Source organism: Watersipora subatra, chromosome 8, assembly GCF_963576615.1.
Source record: "Watersipora subatra chromosome 8, tzWatSuba1.1, whole genome shotgun sequence".
NCBI lineage: Eukaryota > Metazoa > Bryozoa > Gymnolaemata > Cheilostomatida > Watersiporidae > Watersipora > Watersipora subatra.
This window is the reverse complement of record NC_088715.1, coordinates 41,457,655-41,477,631: the sequence shown is the minus strand read 5'-3', so window position 1 is coordinate 41,477,631 and position 19,977 is coordinate 41,457,655. Positions and strand designations below refer to the sequence as shown.

The 19,977-nt window shown below is 33.1% G+C and overlaps 1 protein-coding gene across 1 annotated transcript in view; it reads right to left on the bottom strand.

The window, feature by feature from the left end:
* LOC137402575 (ficolin-2-like) overlaps positions 1 to 17,922 on the bottom strand; it is a 53,437-nt gene extending 35,515 nt beyond the window's left edge. The window contains exon 1 of the mRNA XM_068089078.1: positions 17,780 to 17,922. Coding sequence (XP_067945179.1) covers positions 17,780 to 17,922 — 143 coding nt within the window. The remainder of the gene's footprint in view (positions 1 to 17,779) is intronic.
* Positions 17,923 to 19,977: the final 2,055 nt, after the last annotated feature.

Sequence of the window (19,977 nt, the reverse complement as noted above, 5' to 3'; positions counted from 1 at the left end):
TTTCCCATAGTTGATAGCTAGTATTTATATATCATTTAGTAGGCTGCAATGAATTATATATAAATTAGGAGGCTGCTGCTATTTTTACATCATTTAGGAGGTTGCTATAACTTACATATCATTGCAGAGGTTGCTATGAGTTACATAGAATTTAGGATGCTGCTATGACTTATAGATCACATAAGAGTTTACTATAATTTGAATTTCATATAGTTGGTAGCTACTATTTATATATCAGTTAGGAGGCTGCAATGAATTATATATTAATTAGGAGGCTGCTGCTATTTATATATCATTTAAGATGTTTCTATAACTTACATATCATTGCAGAGGCTGCTATGGGTTACATATAATTTAGGATGCTGCTATCACTTATAGATCAGCTGAGAGTTTGCTATAATTTGAATTTCATCTAGTTGGTAGCTACAGTACTATTTATATATCAGTGAGGAGACTGCTATAAATAATATATTAACTAGGTGGCTGCTGCTATTTATATATCATTTAGGAGGTTGCTATAACTTACATATCATTGCAGTGGTTGCTATGGGTTACATAGAATTTAGGATGTTGCTATGACTTATAGATCACAAAAGAGTTTACTATAATTTGAATTTCATATAGTTGGTAGCTACTATTTATATATCAGTTAGGAGGCTGCAATGAATTATATAGTAATTAGGAAGCTGCTGTTATTTATATATCATGTAGGAGGTTTCTATAACTTACATATCAATGCAGAGGTGCCATGGCTTACACATAATTTGGGATGTTGCTATCACTTATAGATCAACTAAGAGTCTGCTATAATCTGTACAATAAAACAACAATCTGTATAAAACAACAATAATTGTTGTTAGAACTTACATATTGTATAGTATGTTAAACTTTAACGTAGGAATCAATAAATTTGTATTTAAAACAACTACAGCCACCATGCTTGATACTAAAAAATTCAACTAGTCAAGTACCATAGAATGGTCGTTGCTTAGTCACCAAACGGAGTAAATTTATTCAGACGTCAAGTTTAATGCGATATTACAAAAGCCTCAACAACAAGAAGACCCTGCTGCCAGTTTAATTTTGCAACTTCTTGAGTAAGTTGTGGGCTCGGGCATAAGTCATCATTATAATTTTCAAACACCAATTTCTTTTAACAGAATACAGCTCTGACATTTTTGGTAGTTTGCCTAAATCTTCCGATCATGGCTTTTTGAACTCTCAATTTTCTTTTAGGCTGCATAACTTTCTGCTCACTAAAATAAACGAATAATGTAATTCAATATTTATAAATATGGTCTATGTTATAGTTTCTTATTCAGTCACTTATCACTGCTGCACTGCATACAAAAACTTAAAAAAATTAGTTGGTAACAATGCATGGACGTAACTCAGTTACTGTGATTGCTAAAATGAAACACACACATCTTTGCTTGCTGTGCATATTATCTACAGTAATAATATGAATTACTTGCACAACATACTTAGTTACTCAATCTAACATACAATAACAGCAATGTCTTTCTATTCATCTTAAGCCACTCTTAGAACGTTAAGTAAAAACATTTCCCAACTCGGGAATGGAGTGTCAGGTTGCAAAACCTGTGCAATACCACAGCACCATAAATTGGGTAGATTCCAAACAAGCCCATTGTGCCTATGTAGAACCAAGGGAAAAACTTAATGTCACATAGAGAGCCAATAAAAATACAATAACATTCTATCTTGAGGGCATTTTCGCTTTTCAAAACTTCTTTCTTACTGCAATTTATTGTTAGCAATGATCAGTCGGGCTGGACCCAGCGCAGTACCAAATTTTTTCTAACTTTAGATCTCTTGACTTTGGGTGGTTTTATTGATCAATAGTAATACTGAGTGCTATTATTCACATTTTACCAGTAATAATAATGCCCTGAACTGTCAAGAAATTGATAGAACATTCTACTCAGACACATTCACTTAAATTTGGAAAATTACCCAAAAAGATATATTTCTCATTGTGTAGTGAATTTATGATTGTTTTTAGTCAAGCACAGCGTTCTAAGTAATTTTTTGGGCTTGTCGGTTTGACAGTAAGTTGTCAGTAGACTGGCTGCTGCGGCATTTTTCCTTATATTTGGTTTTTCTTTAAAAGAATTATTATAATTTATCTTAGAGCTTGTTTCTTGAATAATACATCATAGTGTACAGTGCAGTACAACAGATAATATCTATTGTCGGTATTGTATTATCTATCATAGTCATTGTTTTATGCACATTTTCTGTACATAAAATAATAGCTAAGACTGCTTGATACAAAATAACTATACAAGTGCATTACTGCGGAGTTGGTCTTTTTTAGTTTTCAAAAAGAGCACATTTATTGACAAATGCAACGCAATGATAATAAGAAGGTTCAACAACATAAAAAATTCAGCTGGCATTTTTTCTCGCAGCCTTCTTTAGCAAGTTGTTGGCTCGAGCCCAAATCACTATAACACTTCTGTTAGGCAGCGTTGAGTGTATAGCATCCAACACTGATCTTGTTGGCAGTTTGCCTGATTTTTCAGTCCAGTGCTTGTCAAATTCTGCTATTTCCTCTGCACTTTACCGTTTTCTGCTGACTGAAATAGTAAATAATGTGAATTATCATTTATAAAAATCTGATAAGCTATGGCTTTGATGAATCACATATCATTGCTCAGCTCCATTCAAAAGTTAAATAAGCTGGTTTATGTGCGGCAAGTCAAAACAGAATTGACGGTTTCTCAGATACAAGTGAACAATAAGGACATTAATGCTCGTTAGTGTCATTTCTCATTTAGTAATATAATACTTAACCAATGTATTGTTATTCAAACCACCCATATACTGTAGAAGGTACTTTGATGACCACTTCTATATACTACTTTAGTAGCTAATTATGAAACTAAATGGTGTGCCACTTGTGTGCATGCGATAGAGCAGTTTGGATTTCTATTTGCTTCAAACTATTAGAGAAATGATCAGGATTAACATTCATTGAGCAGACTCAATGGCCAGTGTTCAGAACGATTGCTGCTAAGCTTAGTGTGACCTGACTGGGTAGCTATTTATTGAGTCATTAATTAGGCTAATACTTGACCTATGGGGTCAACCACTGTGGTTAAACACGCGTTGTTCAGGTGTTCATTGAAACCACTAATGCCTAGATTGCTCTAGATACCTAAATGCCTCTGACTAGGAGAGCTATGTTTTGTAACCTGACAGCAGCAGAACACAAAAACTGGTGTCAGCATTTATGTAGGCAACGAATTTGACTGAAATACTTGAAAAGTTAGACACCTTTATTTTTTCTACTGCATTTGAGCTACAGCAAAATAATCACGCTTGTTTCCCTAGTACATTGTGTTAGTTTAAAGCCACTTATCATAGCATCACCCACATTTAATCTGATGTCTGAAAATCACTCTTCGGTGTTGATAATCCATGTATGTCACTCTGCACTTATTTAAAATCAATGCATTTTTGATTAGATGCTACTACACAAAGAGAAATATACCCTTGGGTTCTTTTTTTAAATTCATGCATTAGTGATTTGCAAATATATGAAAGCAGAGCCTTATTTAAAACTAAAATCTTTTTGCGTCGATATTTGCAAAGTTATGCTTGCTATTTTAACCTTGACTCAAAACTCCAATATTATAACATTCTGAAATACAGCTAAATTGACATAAGGTAGAATCTTAATTTGAAGGCCATGTTCATTTGAGTGCTACTCTAGAAGTGTTGAAAACTAGAGGGTCACCCTTTAATTGACAACCACATCCAGCTGACTGCGACTTCAACATTCTTTGATCTTTGGATCCGATTTTGGACAGGATGGATAGAAAAATGTTGACAAATTTTTACTAACAATGACTCAGTTACAACAATAGCAATTAATACTTTTGTCAATGCATATTGAAGCGAGTTTTCTAACTTCTAAGCTTTACAGTGTTTTCGTTAAAGCTTTGAAAGCAGCACCGTGGAAATAATTAATAACTCTATCAGGCTGATAATAATTTTATTGTTTAAACGGCCTTGATAGTTCGGCATATATGAAAAAACGGTTTAGCAAATATGATGAAATCTGTACTACTATTTGAGGCTAAAATTTCTTGCACATGCTACAGCATTAGAATAAGCAGTTAACGATGGCATTTTGCAAGCTCAACGCCCAGTGTATATGTTATCACTGGATCACAGCTTAGTTTGTGTGTTATATAGTTTTTATGTGTTTTTTTAAAAAGAAGTAACGTTCACTTGAACGGTGGCGTTCTATCTTTAACCCTCATCTATTATAGTACAGGTCTAGTAGAGGGGCGTTTAAATGAATGGGGATTCAATTAGAGATTACATAATATTTTATTAACCCTTCCACCGCTGCATGCGCATTTAGGCGAAATCAATGGACGACCGGCATATGTGCATGTTGCGAATTTCCTGGCAATTGCGTAGTAACTTAATTTTATTATTCGTTGACAACATAACTAACAGTCTTTAAGACTTTTTATGGTATTGACAGTGTTGTCCAAAAGTTTCCCTGTAAAATTACCCTAAACTCACGAAGCAATTTTAAATTTTTGTTTAGGACTTTTCAACATAAAAAGAAACATTTGTTCTTTCTGATTTTCGAAATATTTAGTGCTATTATAGCTTTCGCAAGTACATCCAGAATTGAAAACAGATAATTACTTATGTTGATAACATTATTGATGATTGTTGATGACTGACGGATTAAGATTTTAGTGATTACACATAGAATTAAAGTAGCAGCTCCAATAGTGACTCCAATGGTGGTCAAAGTAATAGTTTCGTAAGAGTAAGGAACATGGTAGAGCATTGTTTTTCGAGATTCGAAGGGATCGTAGCTTCACAAAGCATTAGCAATGCACGAAGTAGGAATGCATTAAGTTTTTTGAATAGTACTATTTTTTAACGTGTTGGAAAAATAAAATCTATAACAAAAAGGTTTTAGATAGAGTTGAAGCTAATAAAGACTGAACATATATTATGAAGCACAATCGACAATTTTTGCCACTATAATTGGAAGGGTTAAAAAATGCAGTGCCATGGCATTCAAACATAGATTTTATAGTAATATTATTTCTTATAAATTTTTTGAAATAAAACTTTTATTAATGTGGCACGCTCTTGTGGAAATTAACCGTTAATCAGCAACATACCCCCTTCAAGAAAGCGTCCAGCTGTGCTTCGTACCATTTTCCATCTGGTGGATATAGTGCTTGGATGCGGTGACCAGGTTTCTACCAAAATAAGCAAAACAATTCGAATAGCCCAAACAGATGTTATGCAGATTAAAAAGTGATGCAAAAGATGCCTGTTGTTTTTAGGTTTTTCAGCAAACCCGTGTCCCTACCTCCCATTACTAAAATTCTATGAAGCAGTAATATTTTATCTCTTGCGATATTCTTCTACAAAATTGAAACATAGATTTTAAAGCTTCAACAATTTAAAGGATTTCATTTACTCCAGTCACTTACTTATGACTCAGCCTCTAGTTTAAATCCGTATCAAATTACGACTAAAATGCATCAACTTGTTAATTACAATGAAAATAATACATTATCATAACTTTATACTGTCCTAAGCAAGCAAAACGCCCTATCTGAAAAGTTTTTCAAAATTCACTTTTTTGTGCTTATATGTAATTTAGGTTGAGATCTAACATGTCTCGAAATTTCATATATCTGAGACTACCAGAAATAGCACTTTTCACAATGTGCAAAATGCCCTATCCACATTTACCACACATAAAGTGGCAATCAAAGCTCTCTATCTGCAGATACAGCGTTTTGATTGGCCTGAACAAACACAAAGTTGGACATGAGCAGCATTATGTAATCAAAGAGTATATAAACAAAGGGAAGCGAAACTGAAGCATATATATTTGGTTGTTTTAAGGCAGCTCATACAAGCTAGTGCACTTCTAAGTGCTCATCTTATTGCTATATTTTTTATCATAATATATTTATTATGACAGGACGATATCTAAGTGACAAAAGTCTCGATTTAAAGATCCGACTCAGAGATTTGATGAAAAATTTGTTTTAATTACAAGTCCATTGGAAGGTTTTGCTTTTTTAAAATACTGACATTATTGCACTCAGTTGTTTGCTTTAAATTATTTTCAATAAAAGCGTTTGATCTTTTTTAAACTACTATTTTACTTACTCCTTTCATTTCATGACATCAGGTTTGAAGGATACCTAGATCTTTGATCATCTCTTAACTTTTGAGCTGAATATGGCTATTACAGGGCTTTAATCCATGTGTTGACTGGATGAGTAATAGGAATTGCAACATATATCATTTTGTTGACTAATTGCGGGTTAATATCAGAATTTGAACTTGTAATCCTTTGATAATCCAGTCATGGCAAATGGTCTAGTGGCAAACTAACAATGAGAAACCAGTCCAATTAAGCAATCAAAAGGCCCTATCTGCAGTGATAGGGCGTTTTGATTGCCTAGTGCCAGCTTAGAAAATTGTCAATTTAAGCAAACAAAATGCCCTAAGTGAAATAACTCCTTTGATTTTAAAGTTTCACGAAAAAAAAAATTCGGTAAAGATTGTTGGATATCTCACCATAATAAATAAAAAAAAACAACTAAAATACTGCTAATACTGATGCCAGGCTTGACCAAAACGCAATTGTGCTTGTGCTGAACAATTTACAAATATCAAGATACAGCGTTTTGCTTGCTCAGGGCAGTAAAGTATAGGCTACTAATAATTCTGCCTGTTTGGTGCTATCAATCAGCTAACACTACTAATCAGAATAAAAAGCATCCATAATTATTTTAATGCTTTTTAAAAAGTTACAAAAGTTAGGAGCATCGACAGAGTCACAGATATTCATCAATTGCTGGCTACTGTGCTATATGCTACCATAATTATTTTAATGTGTGTCGGTTAATCTCACAAAGCTACCCTCGTGTATAATTACAAAGTTATCATTTTATGAAAATTAGTAATAATTTCATTCTTTTAGCATTATAAAGTTGGGGTTTCTTGACCTTTTTAACTTGACAATATTACGATCTTGCAATTAAGGCAGTAAAATCCAAATCCAAATTAGCTGCGAAAACCTATGCATTGTTGTTTGCCGTCGCAATTTGATGACATGAGTAAGTTGCTTTGATATAGTATTTAAAGTGGCTCGCCCTACAGGTCAAAAATGGCCACTACCGGTCTAACCTTTTGCATTGGTATTGAGGCGAAGTAAAATACTTTTTCATGATGCCTTTTCACCATGATATGGTACAATTAATTCAATGACAAAATTGGCAAAAGTAATATAAAACAAATGTGACAAACAAATATACCAATTGTGACATGATTAGTCTGTTCTTCTGCTGCTGCAAAACCCTAAATGGCTAGACGCGTGAAAAAAGCAAAATGTTTGGCGGCTACAATCTCGCTAGAAGGTTGAACTTATTTGATAAGTCTTTAGGTTGTGTAGGAGTGAGAGGTTGGCTTGTTTCTTACAATCTATTTAATCAATTGACTAGCATGCAAGAAGATAGCAAGCCATGCCACATTAGGAGAATGAGTCACTTTAAGCACAAACCACAATTGCATAAGTACATAGGTCATTTCTGCTAGTGAGAAGACCTTGGAGAATAAGACCACATTATGCAATTCTGTGAAGATTTTATTACTGCAGTTATACTTGTGCTGCAATACTTCTAATAGAGTGAAAAGCAAATGAGCTGCCCAACCACAACCTCCTTCATTATAAAGTTACAAAGAATAGGAATAACAACAATAGCTTTCATTCGGAGGCTGAGGCTATTGAGAAGTAGAAAGTGAATTAGCTAAGAAGGCAATAGTAGAACACACATAATAAGAGCATAGGCATCATGATTGACGTGTATGCAGGCAATGAATTTATGTACAATTTCACTACCAAATTTTTTAGTAAAGCTAGACACCTTTGGCTAAAGAGTGCTAGATATAGGTCAAAACAAGCCAGTGACAAATCTCATGTTATGCATCCTTGTTTGGACACTTTATTTCTAAAGTGTTTAATGCATTGGAAGTTTAACATAAAAGTGTGCTAAGAATGCACAAAGAACATTGACAGCAATAACTGCATAGTACTGACAGCAATAACTGAATAGAACATGATGTTTAATTAAAATGTAACATAAAAATAAACGTTTTATTTTGTTTTGGTAAGCTTGCAGCAAAAATGTTTGCTGTGCACATAAAATATTGTTTTGCTCCAAATACTTTACAAACAAGTAATAATAACTTTATTGATGCAAATTGTACTGAAATTATATTTGCTACGAGCACCAATGGAAGTCAAAATAAGTAATACAATTCTTACAGACCTTTTTAAAAACAATGGCCTTTGCTGCTACAGAAAAGTGAGTAGACCCATAGGAAGAGAAGTATATGTTCTTATACTGCTAAAACTACCTTTGGTTCAGAAATCAGATTTGAATAGAGCAATGAATTATTATAAGCATTGGCAAAATGTTTGGGATGGATAGGAAACAAAGCTGGGTATTGCACATGCTGGTAATTTAGCTAATGTAAATAGATTTCCTACACTACCTAATTGAAGGCATCAATGCAAAATCTAAATACATGTAAATACTTACTAGCCATAGTACAGAGTGACCGTTTAATGTTTGTTAACATAACATCCGTACCGCTTTGAGCATCTTGAAATTATATTAAAGTTGTTTTCATTATGAGCTCCCTTTGACATTTTAAAGTATTAAAATGGGCAAATACAAGTTGCGTTTTCAGAGAACTTTTAAATTCAAGTCAGATGCCACAAAAAGTTCCTCTGCGTTGTTTGTAGTATATTCTAAAAGTGCTAACACTACATTTGTTTTAAATTTTAAAGTTGACACAAATAATTGAGCAAATTATGTAGCTTATTAGTAAAACTTTTGTTAACATCAGCAAACAAACTGCATACATGCTGCCCGATACCGAAGGCCAAAAATAATAATATATATTGCTATTTATATTTTAACCAATAGTTTTGCAGTTTTGTTATTGTATAGCAATTTGTATAAAACCTACTGTATTTCAGGTTTGAGTAACTATGAGTTTTAGTAGTGTTCTGGCCCTTCCTATCGCGTGTTTTCAACATTTTGAGGTAATAATTAAAAGCCATGAGTTGAATTGCGCAACTTCAGCAGCATCTTATACATATATATCATTCGCCAAACTCATTGTCTTGAATCATCAAAGTTCACTAAATCATTCAAAAGGAAATACATACACTTGTATCTCTAATTCTGTTATAGCTTTACCCTTTTACTGCCACCCATGTACAAACTAAGCTACCGGCCTACCGCCAGCCATTTCACCGAAAATTGCCAATTTAGCTTCATGATATGTACATGAAGCATGTATACAATTTTGTTTCAACTTCAAAGTTTATCTAGATTATTTTTGTAATATATTTTATTTTGCTAAATTGTTAACATATAGTGCTATGCAAAAATCAATGTACCTTCACTTTGTGCATTGTTAAAGCTATGTGAAGCTACAATCGCTACGAAGCTAAAACGATGCTCTACAATGTCCCTTACACTTAAAAAACTATTATTTTCACTATCATCAGAGTCACTGCTGCTACTTTAATTATCTGTGTAATCACAAAAATCTGAATTTGAATTGGCTATAGTGTCATCAACATACATGTAAGTAATTATATGTTTTCTGACTTGCGCGATACTTAACAAAACTTACACAAAAATGTCCATTTTTATTTTAGAAATTCTCAATAAAAAAATTGAAACTGCTTGGTTATCTTAGACTAATCTATTAGAGAAATATTCGAACCACACTGACAATACCATCAAAGTTTTAAAATCATCCGTTATGTTTTTAACGGATAATAAAATTAGGTGACCACGCAATTGTTGGAAAATTCGCAAAAATGTGCATACGGCAGTTGCTGATAGATTTAGCATAAATTCGCATACGGTAGGGTAAGAGTAAAAACCAACAAAATATTTGTCAATCTCCTGCCTCTAAACATGATATCTCAAAACTGATAATTACTCTCAGTGTTGACTGAGTAACTAAAAGTGGTAATGAGTAACCATGGAAAACTATTCATTTTATATAATTATGCAATTGCTCAGCAATTGCAACCATGACTCATAAAGACTAAGAAGAGCAATACTAAATCTCTTTGCTATGCTACATTCCTTTTATTGGTTTGCGCTATTTATATTATGTAATCTGCCAATAATAGACGAATAGAACACAAAAGTGGCATAATGGTTTATGTAAGCGTTTGAAATAATACAATGCCTGTAAAAATTGACAACTTTTCTTACTGAAGCTATGGCTATATCAAATTATCAAACTAATTTTTGGCTCGCATGTATAATGTGCTAGTTGACAGCAACTTATTGCAATATCGCATACCTTTAATTTTATGTCTGCAAATCAGTCTTTGGTGTGGGCCATCAATGCTTCTCATCCAGCAGTTATCTATAACTAATTGATTAATTTGATTATGAAGCGTCATTGATTATTTGCAACTATACAAAGAAAAACTAATTTTGGGCATGCTGTTACATTCTTACGTCAGGTATACATTTGCTAGTTAACAGTAAAACTTTGTACAGTATATTTTGTGTTGGTGAATTTAAAGTTTTGCTTATCATAGTAACTTTGCCAAAACGTCAAACATTACTACATTTCAAAATACAACCTTACTGATATAATGTTTTATAGTTTGTAATCTATACTTATGTAAATGTTAAAAAATATTATAAAATTCGGTAGATGAAACCTTGATTATTTTGACATATTTTTTATGCAAACCAACGTGTAATTAGCAACATACCTTTTCTAGAAAAGAACATCCAACTTTGTCTAATACTCTCTGCCATCTGATGAATATACTGGCAATAATGCTTACCAAGTTTCTAAAAAAATGAATAGATAATTCAAATAGCATAAACAGATATACAAACCAAAATGAATGCAAAATACACATTTTAGTTCCTTGGTTAGGTTTTTTGGCAAACTTGAATGTCTGCCTCCTACTACCGAAGCTCTATAAAACATATAAGCTCTTAATTACTTCACAATTACTACACAAGATTCAAACTAAATACTAAAAGTTTCAAAATTCAAAGGCCACATATACACCACTTACTTGCTTATGCCTATGCATGTACTACTATTACTTACAAAATCATAACTGAAATACGCAAACTCTCACTATTCATGATAACAATAATACAATTACATAATGATCATGATATTCTAACAACAGTTTTGACTGTTGGTAGAACCACATTAATAACTTTACTTATCATTATAAAAAAACATCAAAAATTATTATATTAATAACTGAAAATAGATTAATGTTAGAGAATTAACTGATTCACTAAAATAACTATTAATTGTCAGCGGGCGTGTCTGCGTTGATGTTACAAAACCGAACATTCGTGTAACAATAATAAAGTACAAAATTAGGATTTTACAAAAAGTTTTGATATTCTCCTTTATGGTATTATAATGCTGAACTTTCTTGACTTTTCTATGCAGAACAATATCAGCAGTTGGATGACATAAACAGGTGTAAAAAAATATATATCAAACGTGTTTTATGCTACATTCCTTAAAAATTATAATAATTGAAACATACTTTTTTCACGCTAGTCCTATTTCTTTATTAAATAAAATTTATACTGCTTTTCTACAACTGAATGTTTCAAGTATATAAACTGTAAATTGACTAAAATAACACGAACAACTTACCAAATGTGACGTGCCCCCTTACATGTAGTTATTCCGCTGCTACCAAGCTCTAGTAGACTACATGGGTGAAGAACTAATAGTCCTAACAGCCACAGCAACATTATAACAGCCACATCTCGCTAGCTGTTATATACTGTGGTTATACTTTTGCCACTTTATTTCAATAAATTTAAAAAATCAATTCTTCGACTAAAAAACCATCTCTCAGGTATTGCATTCGGATGAAAAGTTTCAAAAAAAGATTTATTTTGTGGCTGGATGCAACGGCAGCAAAAATATGAATTGTATTGATTATACACTTATTTAAAATTTTACTACAGCCATGCTTAAACATCAGTGGAAACCATAATGTGCAATTATAGTGAATTTTCACAAAAAAGAGCAGATCAATGAGAAACCGTGCAAAAAAGGGAGTGCTTAAATGGCAGTCTTGAAAACCATAAAGAGGGTCAGCAAATAAATTGTAATGTATTGTAGTTTGTTAATATAAAACTTTATATCCCAAATCTAATAAAGCTATCATGAATATTAGCAAAACTGACTGTATCCGACATAGCTGCTAATTCCTTGTATTGGCTGATGATTAGTCATAAGCTTATTGCAATATGTTTTTAAATAGATTGTGCTATTAACTGAAACGATACCAAAACACTTAAAAGTAAGAATATTTTAAAATTGATATATGCCTCCTAGTTCCATATATAAGAGCCTCCTAGAGTTTGTAATTTATTGATAGAAAATTACACATTTTTGTTGGAGTTGTCTCCTCTTTTCCATATATATGAATATAGATATATAAGGCAATTATGGGAATCATGTTTAAAATACTTCTATAGGGTTGTTAAGCACTATAAACACTGCTAGAATTAGGAGGCTCCCTGGACGCCTCCTAATTTTTCAGAGCCTCCTAACATGGATTATATATTGATAGAAGCCTCCTAGTTGGGAAATATAGTTCTATATATATATATATATATATATATATACGCGCAACTCAAACAACAGCCGATTAATCAAATTCTATATACTACAGCCAATAGCAGACTGTATATTCCGGCACACCTTTTAAACCAAGCTGACTAAGTTACAAAAGAAGATGTGTTGTCCTTGAATAGATTTATTATCATAGTATGCCTCACTATACTAGCCAAGTCTTGACTGCCCTTCAAATGCAAGAAAACAACTGTTTATATAAGCAAGCAGATGCAAACACGTCATATGGTTGGTGGTTACGGATAAATGAAATTTGTAGGTCCAACAGTTATTTTTTAAAGAACGAACTCTATTTACAAGTAAATACATGACATAAAGATATGGCAACATTTTTGTAATGCCTTAGTTAATGTGGAAAAATAGTTAGTAATAAAACAAACTATCAACAAATCTTCTTTCTCTAATTTTGGGTAAGTTTCTACTTGTTAGTCCGAAAAAACAGGTGCCTTATACTTCTTCTAGCGGGTGTATTATAGTTTGTTCTTATCCTCGTGAGCGCCTTAGTTAGCCATTAGAACACATTATAATTTGAATTCTTCAGTCAAAAAATGGCTTCAATGGACTTGCTAGTGGTTTTAGCCTGTGTTTCCATCCTTTCGTTGACCCTACTTGTTGCCTCCCGCATTTAATGATTAGTTGTTTTTTTGCCTTAGTGTTGGGAAGTCTTTTTCGCAAAACTTATACAAATTTGCTACATCAGTTATGTATTTGTTTAGGTTATTTAGTACTAATAAAACATTTTTAAATTCTAGGAAAATTATCTTCCAAATGTCAAAGTTGATATTTGAGAAAAATGAGCGTTTGAACAAATGCATTAACTTTAAAGAAAACAGCATATTTTTGGCTTTATAAAATACAGCTATGTAATGTTAATTAACGTCAATTTCAGTTTGACCAAAATAAATAAATTTTTGTGTTATGCATTTTAAAGAGGAAAGCTAAGACCAAAAAATAAAAAAGGACTTTACTTTTCCTATACCTTAATGTTCACACTTACTGATCAATAATAGAAACTATCCCATGGTTTGAAGTTAAATAAGTTATCACTAAGCACAACGATTTGTGAAAACCTTCAAAGTCGATCCCCGTTCACTAGGTTACACTGATATCTATGCAAACCTCATATTTTGAGATCTTAACTTGCAACGAATAATTGAAAATCTTGCTCATCTCTTATTAATTACTCACTTTTATCACCAAGATATATATCTAAAGATCCATAATAAAACAAACTAGTGTTTTTCGGGTGTAAAAGTAACTTTTTAATGATATCTCATAATTAAATGCTTGTGGTTCTTAAAAATACTTTCTAAATTTAATTGGAAAGAAATAGATTTTGATAGTATTTTCAAATGTACAGGTATTAAAATGTGAGTATAATACAATGTTCCATTTTTTATGATTTAATTGGGCAAAAACGGTTCTTTCCTACAAAAAAAACACAAAATATTATTTTTAGTTTTTAAAACTTAGTAGTTATTTATGTAACTCATTTCATGACATTAGACTGATGCTTATTTGATCTTAAAATCCAAAGCTTTCCCAGTGGTGTCAATTTTATGGTGTTCACCATGCTAGACCAAGTTAGAGTTATACATTAATGTAAATAGTACAACTGAGTTTGCTGCTCATCTTTAATATCTGAAGATTAAACCAACTCATTCAAAAAAAAACTTGAAAATACTTAAATAGATAATCTACAATTCATCTCAATACTTTGCACTGGTTTGCAAGGTCTTAACAAGGTCGTAACAAGCAAAATGTTTAACGCAATACCAATGTTTTGTTTAGCAATGCCAACTTTAGTAACTGATACCACACTCCGCTCTTTGTATAACTTTAAGTTTCAGAGATTGGCAAAGAGAGTGAAATTCAAGTTTGTTTAACAGTACTACGGTGACATAATCCATGATTCAAACCATTTCATTCGCATTTATCTCAGACGCTCTAAATGGCTCACATGATAGGCAATGTGTCAGCAGCTTTGATACATCGCTACATCCCTTTGATTCTTGCCTACACTCCTTCAACACACACATACTGTAGTTAGGTCCTTCAAATAGCTGAGACACATATGTAGAGCCTACACAAAAAACCCCTTTATAAAAAGAGTCTTTAATGTAAACTGTAATAAATCGAGGTACTGATTTTGACAGGATTCTGTTTCATCTGGTGCTTTACTTCATTTTTTTAGAAGCACAATAGTTGTTATTGTTAGTTTGCACCAAGTTGTTGGTAGCTTGACCACAACTAGTAACATAGCTCTGACCATCCAACTGACGGATAAATATATTGAAAAATATTCATTACACCAGACTACTGATATATTTATATTTAAGTGAAACACAATGAAAAAGTTAAATTGTGTGACTATATAAGTAGTGTAATTTAATGGAACTGAAAACGGTTATTGAATAGCCGCATAAAAAAGAATATTATGTAAAGCTGTTTTGCAAGGTCTGTGTAAGATAAACAAAATCCCTCTATGTATTTAGCTATACAACATTAAGCAGCTAGCAGTACTTAAGTTGATTGGGAACTTGTTAGTTAACTAAAACAAGTAACAGTAACAAGTAAACACAAATTAAAAAGGGGTTGCAGTTAAAGATGCCCTAAAGTCCTGCTAAAATTTGAAAACTAGTTGGTAGCTAAGTAAGCTTTATCGGGATTACCCATGTAAGAAACAGAAGTAAAAGCGAGTGATTATCACAGCAACATGTGATGTGTGACTAACACATGGTTGGATAACAAAGCGCAAGTGACAATAGCAAACAGTTGTATTAAAAGTAGGTCATAATCTTAAATTCAATAAGTAAGGTGGAAGGCAGCTCCTAAACGCTAGAACATTATCTGTGAACGGTAAAGTCACAAACAAGTCTTATAAAAACAAGTTCACCTACTTTACTGATTGAAATTAAATTTTATTTTAACTTTTCAAGGTGGCTGCACAGTTTCAGCTGAAACAGTTCAGATTGAAAGCGGATCAATTGAAGAAAAGGTATATAATTCAGGAGAAAAGCTAATTTATTCCTGTGATGAAGGTTTCACTGCAACAACTTCGGTAATATGTCAAAGTGACTCCACTTGGTCAAACCAGCCTAGTTGTTTAGAAGATTCAACTATATCAGGTAAACCGTGAAACAAAAACCCCTAATTATACTGAATTATTTTTTACTGAACTTTTTATTTTTATTTTTAATACTTTCTCATTAGTGAAGCTTGACTAACAGCCAAGAACTGTAAATCTGTAAATATTTTTCCTTACTGTGAAAACTACAAAACTGCATAAATTAAGTGTGATACTAGTGCAAACTATCACTGGCTCTGTTAATTCAAAACCATTTTTTTGGCAAATTTTGAAAATGTGTCAATGAAAAAGTATGATTATCCACTGAAGAAACATAATGCTCTAATATCAAAAAACAGTAAAGTTATTTGCTCATTCGTTTGTATTATTATATTATCACCCGAAGAATATTTCTGCTCAAATTAATGCATAATAGCCGTACACATTAAAGTATAATAGCATGAGTATATACTGTAAAATCTTGAATTGAACGTCTTGCTGCTTTACTGTTCTACTCTTTTGCTATAATAGCAATCAAATGATGGAGTCCTTAAAATAGAGGCTGGTATTGCATATTTCCTTCTGCTTGTGAGATTTTCAGGAAGATAAATTTGGCTCTTTGCGGGCAAAGCTAATGTCGCCTATCGTATTGTTTGCATTATCTTTTCTGTAAAGCGAAAATAACCCTTTTGAATGAAATAAATCTGCTAATTTTTTCAAACCTGTCATTGATATCGTATTGAATATGCATTGGGCAGCTGAGAAAAATATCTCCCAGTTGACAGCTCTTGTTTGAAATTAATCTGTGATTTTATATATATTATACCCTGTATCCTGTTTTGCAATCTATTTGAGCTTTCCATTTTATTTTATTTTAATTTTGAAAACATTTTTTTTTGTTATTTTTATATTTATAGATTTTACATATACGCTCATAACACTCACCGATAGTTTTGTTAGTTTTCAGCAAAAACTAACTTTTGTCTTGCAATAGAAGAGGAGTTACGAGCGCCGATTCGTCGTAAGATCAGATTAATGCAATGATGCTATAAAATAAAATGCTATGATGCCGCATAGTTATATATTATAGTACAATAATATACATGCATCAAATTCTACAAACATATATTCATGAACAAGTGGCATAAATAAAACATACTCGTAATACTAGCACAAACCAAATTTAATGTTTTTGAAATAAAGAGATTCGCGCTGTTGACTCGCTAGTGGCAACCTGGTTGTCGATTTTACTGTTATTCACTAAAGTGAACAACATCTTCTAGTGGTCGTTCTATACTTTTTACAGAGTCTTTTGACTTTAACTGTTTTCTGGACTGCAGGACTAGCCAATTATAATATCAAGACAATTTTGGTAAACATAACGAAAAATTTCTGCTTTGCGTTATGCCCAAACCCAGCGGTAAATGTTTTGCGAGCAAACCACAACTTTCAATTTAAAACTAGTCGTTAGTATACCATCGTAACTACGAACCATTTTTTATATTCCACTTCAAAGTATCAAGAATGCAATAAAGAAAAAAGCTGCTATAGCCTCACACAGCTATTAATTATTTATGTGGCTTTTTGAAGTTTTAACAACGGAAAAAACAAAAAAGTTTGAACTGGACACCGAGAGAACTATTTGTTATTGATGTGAAGGTTTCATTAATAATACAATTTTCTCAACCCTTTTCTACTGACCACTTGTATTACGGGTTCGTTAAGATCTTAAGAATTTACAGTACTAGTAATAGTATGGTAAATAGTGGAAGTATATTTTAGTATAATGGTTTTCAAAGTTTAAGGGAGTCACATTTACTAGATCCACATGAATAACTCAGTGTGTTGGAGTTTATACATATATTTTGCTTAATTTGTGCAGTCACATTAAAGAGCACGCAACACAACATAAACGGGCACAAATAGGCGGTGTTTTCTAACTTGGATGAAATATCCTTTGATAAGTGGTTATCTGCGCTTTCTATATTTGTTGGGACTGAGCAGAACTGGCTAAAGTCAGCTTGTAATGGCTTGGCCTTGTGTGGGTTAGTCTCTGTTACAAACTCCTTTCCATCGGTGACCATTGTCTCCAAACCGGCGGTGAGTCAAATGGTGAGTTTTTTGGGCGGTGAGTCAAATGATATCAGGCTTGATGCTGACAGGATTTCGGTGTATGATCAGTAACTATCAGTAATCTCATCTACTAGCCAATATATCATTGTATTCGTTGTCTACTATTTTAGGCAAACCTGCATGTCATCGGCTGCCCTATTCCAGACTGCTACTTTATGAGTTATTTTGCAGGCTCTGCTATGTTGCCATTTTTTCCACAAGTGCCTGTCTAGGCAGTCTCTCCACTTTCACCAAAGCTTGAAACCTTACCTGTTCTAAAAAGGTCAACCTTAACTGTTCTAAAAGTGATCTGGCTATGTTGTACTTAGTCTGTTGTGCTATCACACATAGTTGTTTACGCGATGGTGACTTTTAGAAAATCTGCAAATTACATAGCTGTCTTCGTTGGTCTATGCAGCCATCAGCACAAATATCTGCTCTGACAAATATTTTATGGTTTCAATCTTTTTCTTGTGAGAAGGTTGATTATAAAAAAATTGCCTAGGCATTCTTTGAGGAGGGAAAGTTGCTCGGCAAGCCCTGGCAAGTGCAAAGTGTGAGTGCACCACACTCCTTAGTGTGATTATCTGGGGAACGGAGTGCACCAGTAGATCTAATGTTTTTTGCTGTGAGCTTATAGCAGCCATTTGACAGGTTTCTATTTGGTCAGGTTGTTTTCCATCGGTTAGTTTTTAAACAGGCGTTTTTAAAAATTATCTTTGTCCACGTTGGCGCTGTTATGTGATTTAATACATGTAGTAAAGGCAATTTTGGATAGTTTCTCTTCAGAGTTTTTATTCATTCATTTTTCTCTGCATGTCAATAATTTTAATAGATGCCAATGCGCACTGGCTACAATCTGCCCATCTTCCAGAAAAAAAACTAATTTTTTCATGAGAGAGTGTAGCTGAATGATTAAATCCTAAAAAAAATTTTGGATGCATGATCCAGATTAGCTAGTAGTTGAATAATGTCTGGCATAACCAAGGGTTCAAGTATAAATGGCTCAGTAGGAGCTTTCTCAGTAGCAGACCTATTACAGCTCTCTTTTTTTCTCAGTATTACTTTACATGGCATCATTTCAAATAATTTTACTGTGAGCACACCAGATTATAATTTATTTCTTGTTTCCTAGTAATTAAACTAGTCTAGGATTAGGCTGGATTAGCTCATATGCAGATATTTCAATTTAGGTGTACTATTTTTCTAACAGATGATCAGGAAAAGTCAGCCTCTGGTTGTTTTCTTTTGTGTTTTCTTTGGTTTATTTTCCTGCTTCAGTAACTATTTAGCTAGCTGAGGTATTTTCGGATTCAATTTCATGTTGTCTGCATTCTGGTTTGACACTGGTCATACTTACATCATTTTTGGCTCCGGTGTAGCTGATGCTTGTCCTAGTTTTTGGTCAGATTTTCATCTGCCTTTAATTTTTGTGGATGATTGCTATTATCTCTCTGTTAAGTAGGTATAGTTGGCCAAGCTTTAAGGATCTGGTATGACTACACAAACTCCGCTTTGACTGACGATTTGTTTTTTCCATTTCCTGGGGTTTATCCATGAGCCATACTCAGTCACCTGCCGGGTACATAAAGGCCAATTATCTATGTTTATGTCAAGTTTTCATCTATATGTCCAATATGTCATAAGACCTTGCTCACGGCTGTAGGTCTTTTCTAGATTTATATTGCATTCTTGTTAGTCAAATGTAATTAGGTTAGTCAGGGGGATTTCCTAGTTTTTTCCTCAGCTTTAGCTGTCATGCCAATATCAGAATGTTTACTAGTTTTCCATTGCAGAGGAGAAATTCTTTGGTATATTGTCATTAGCTGGAGAAGTAGTGTGTTTCACTAGTTCTGCGCTTAAGGGAGCAGCACTGCTCGTAGTGAGTCCCCTAATCTAGAGCATGTGTCTGCCACGCAATAGACTCATTCATGGCCAGAGGGCAGCAGAGCTCCATCTCAGGTGTTTTCAAGTGGCCACACAAGCTTCAAATACCTCGCCAAATTAAATTAAAATAGTTCTCAGAT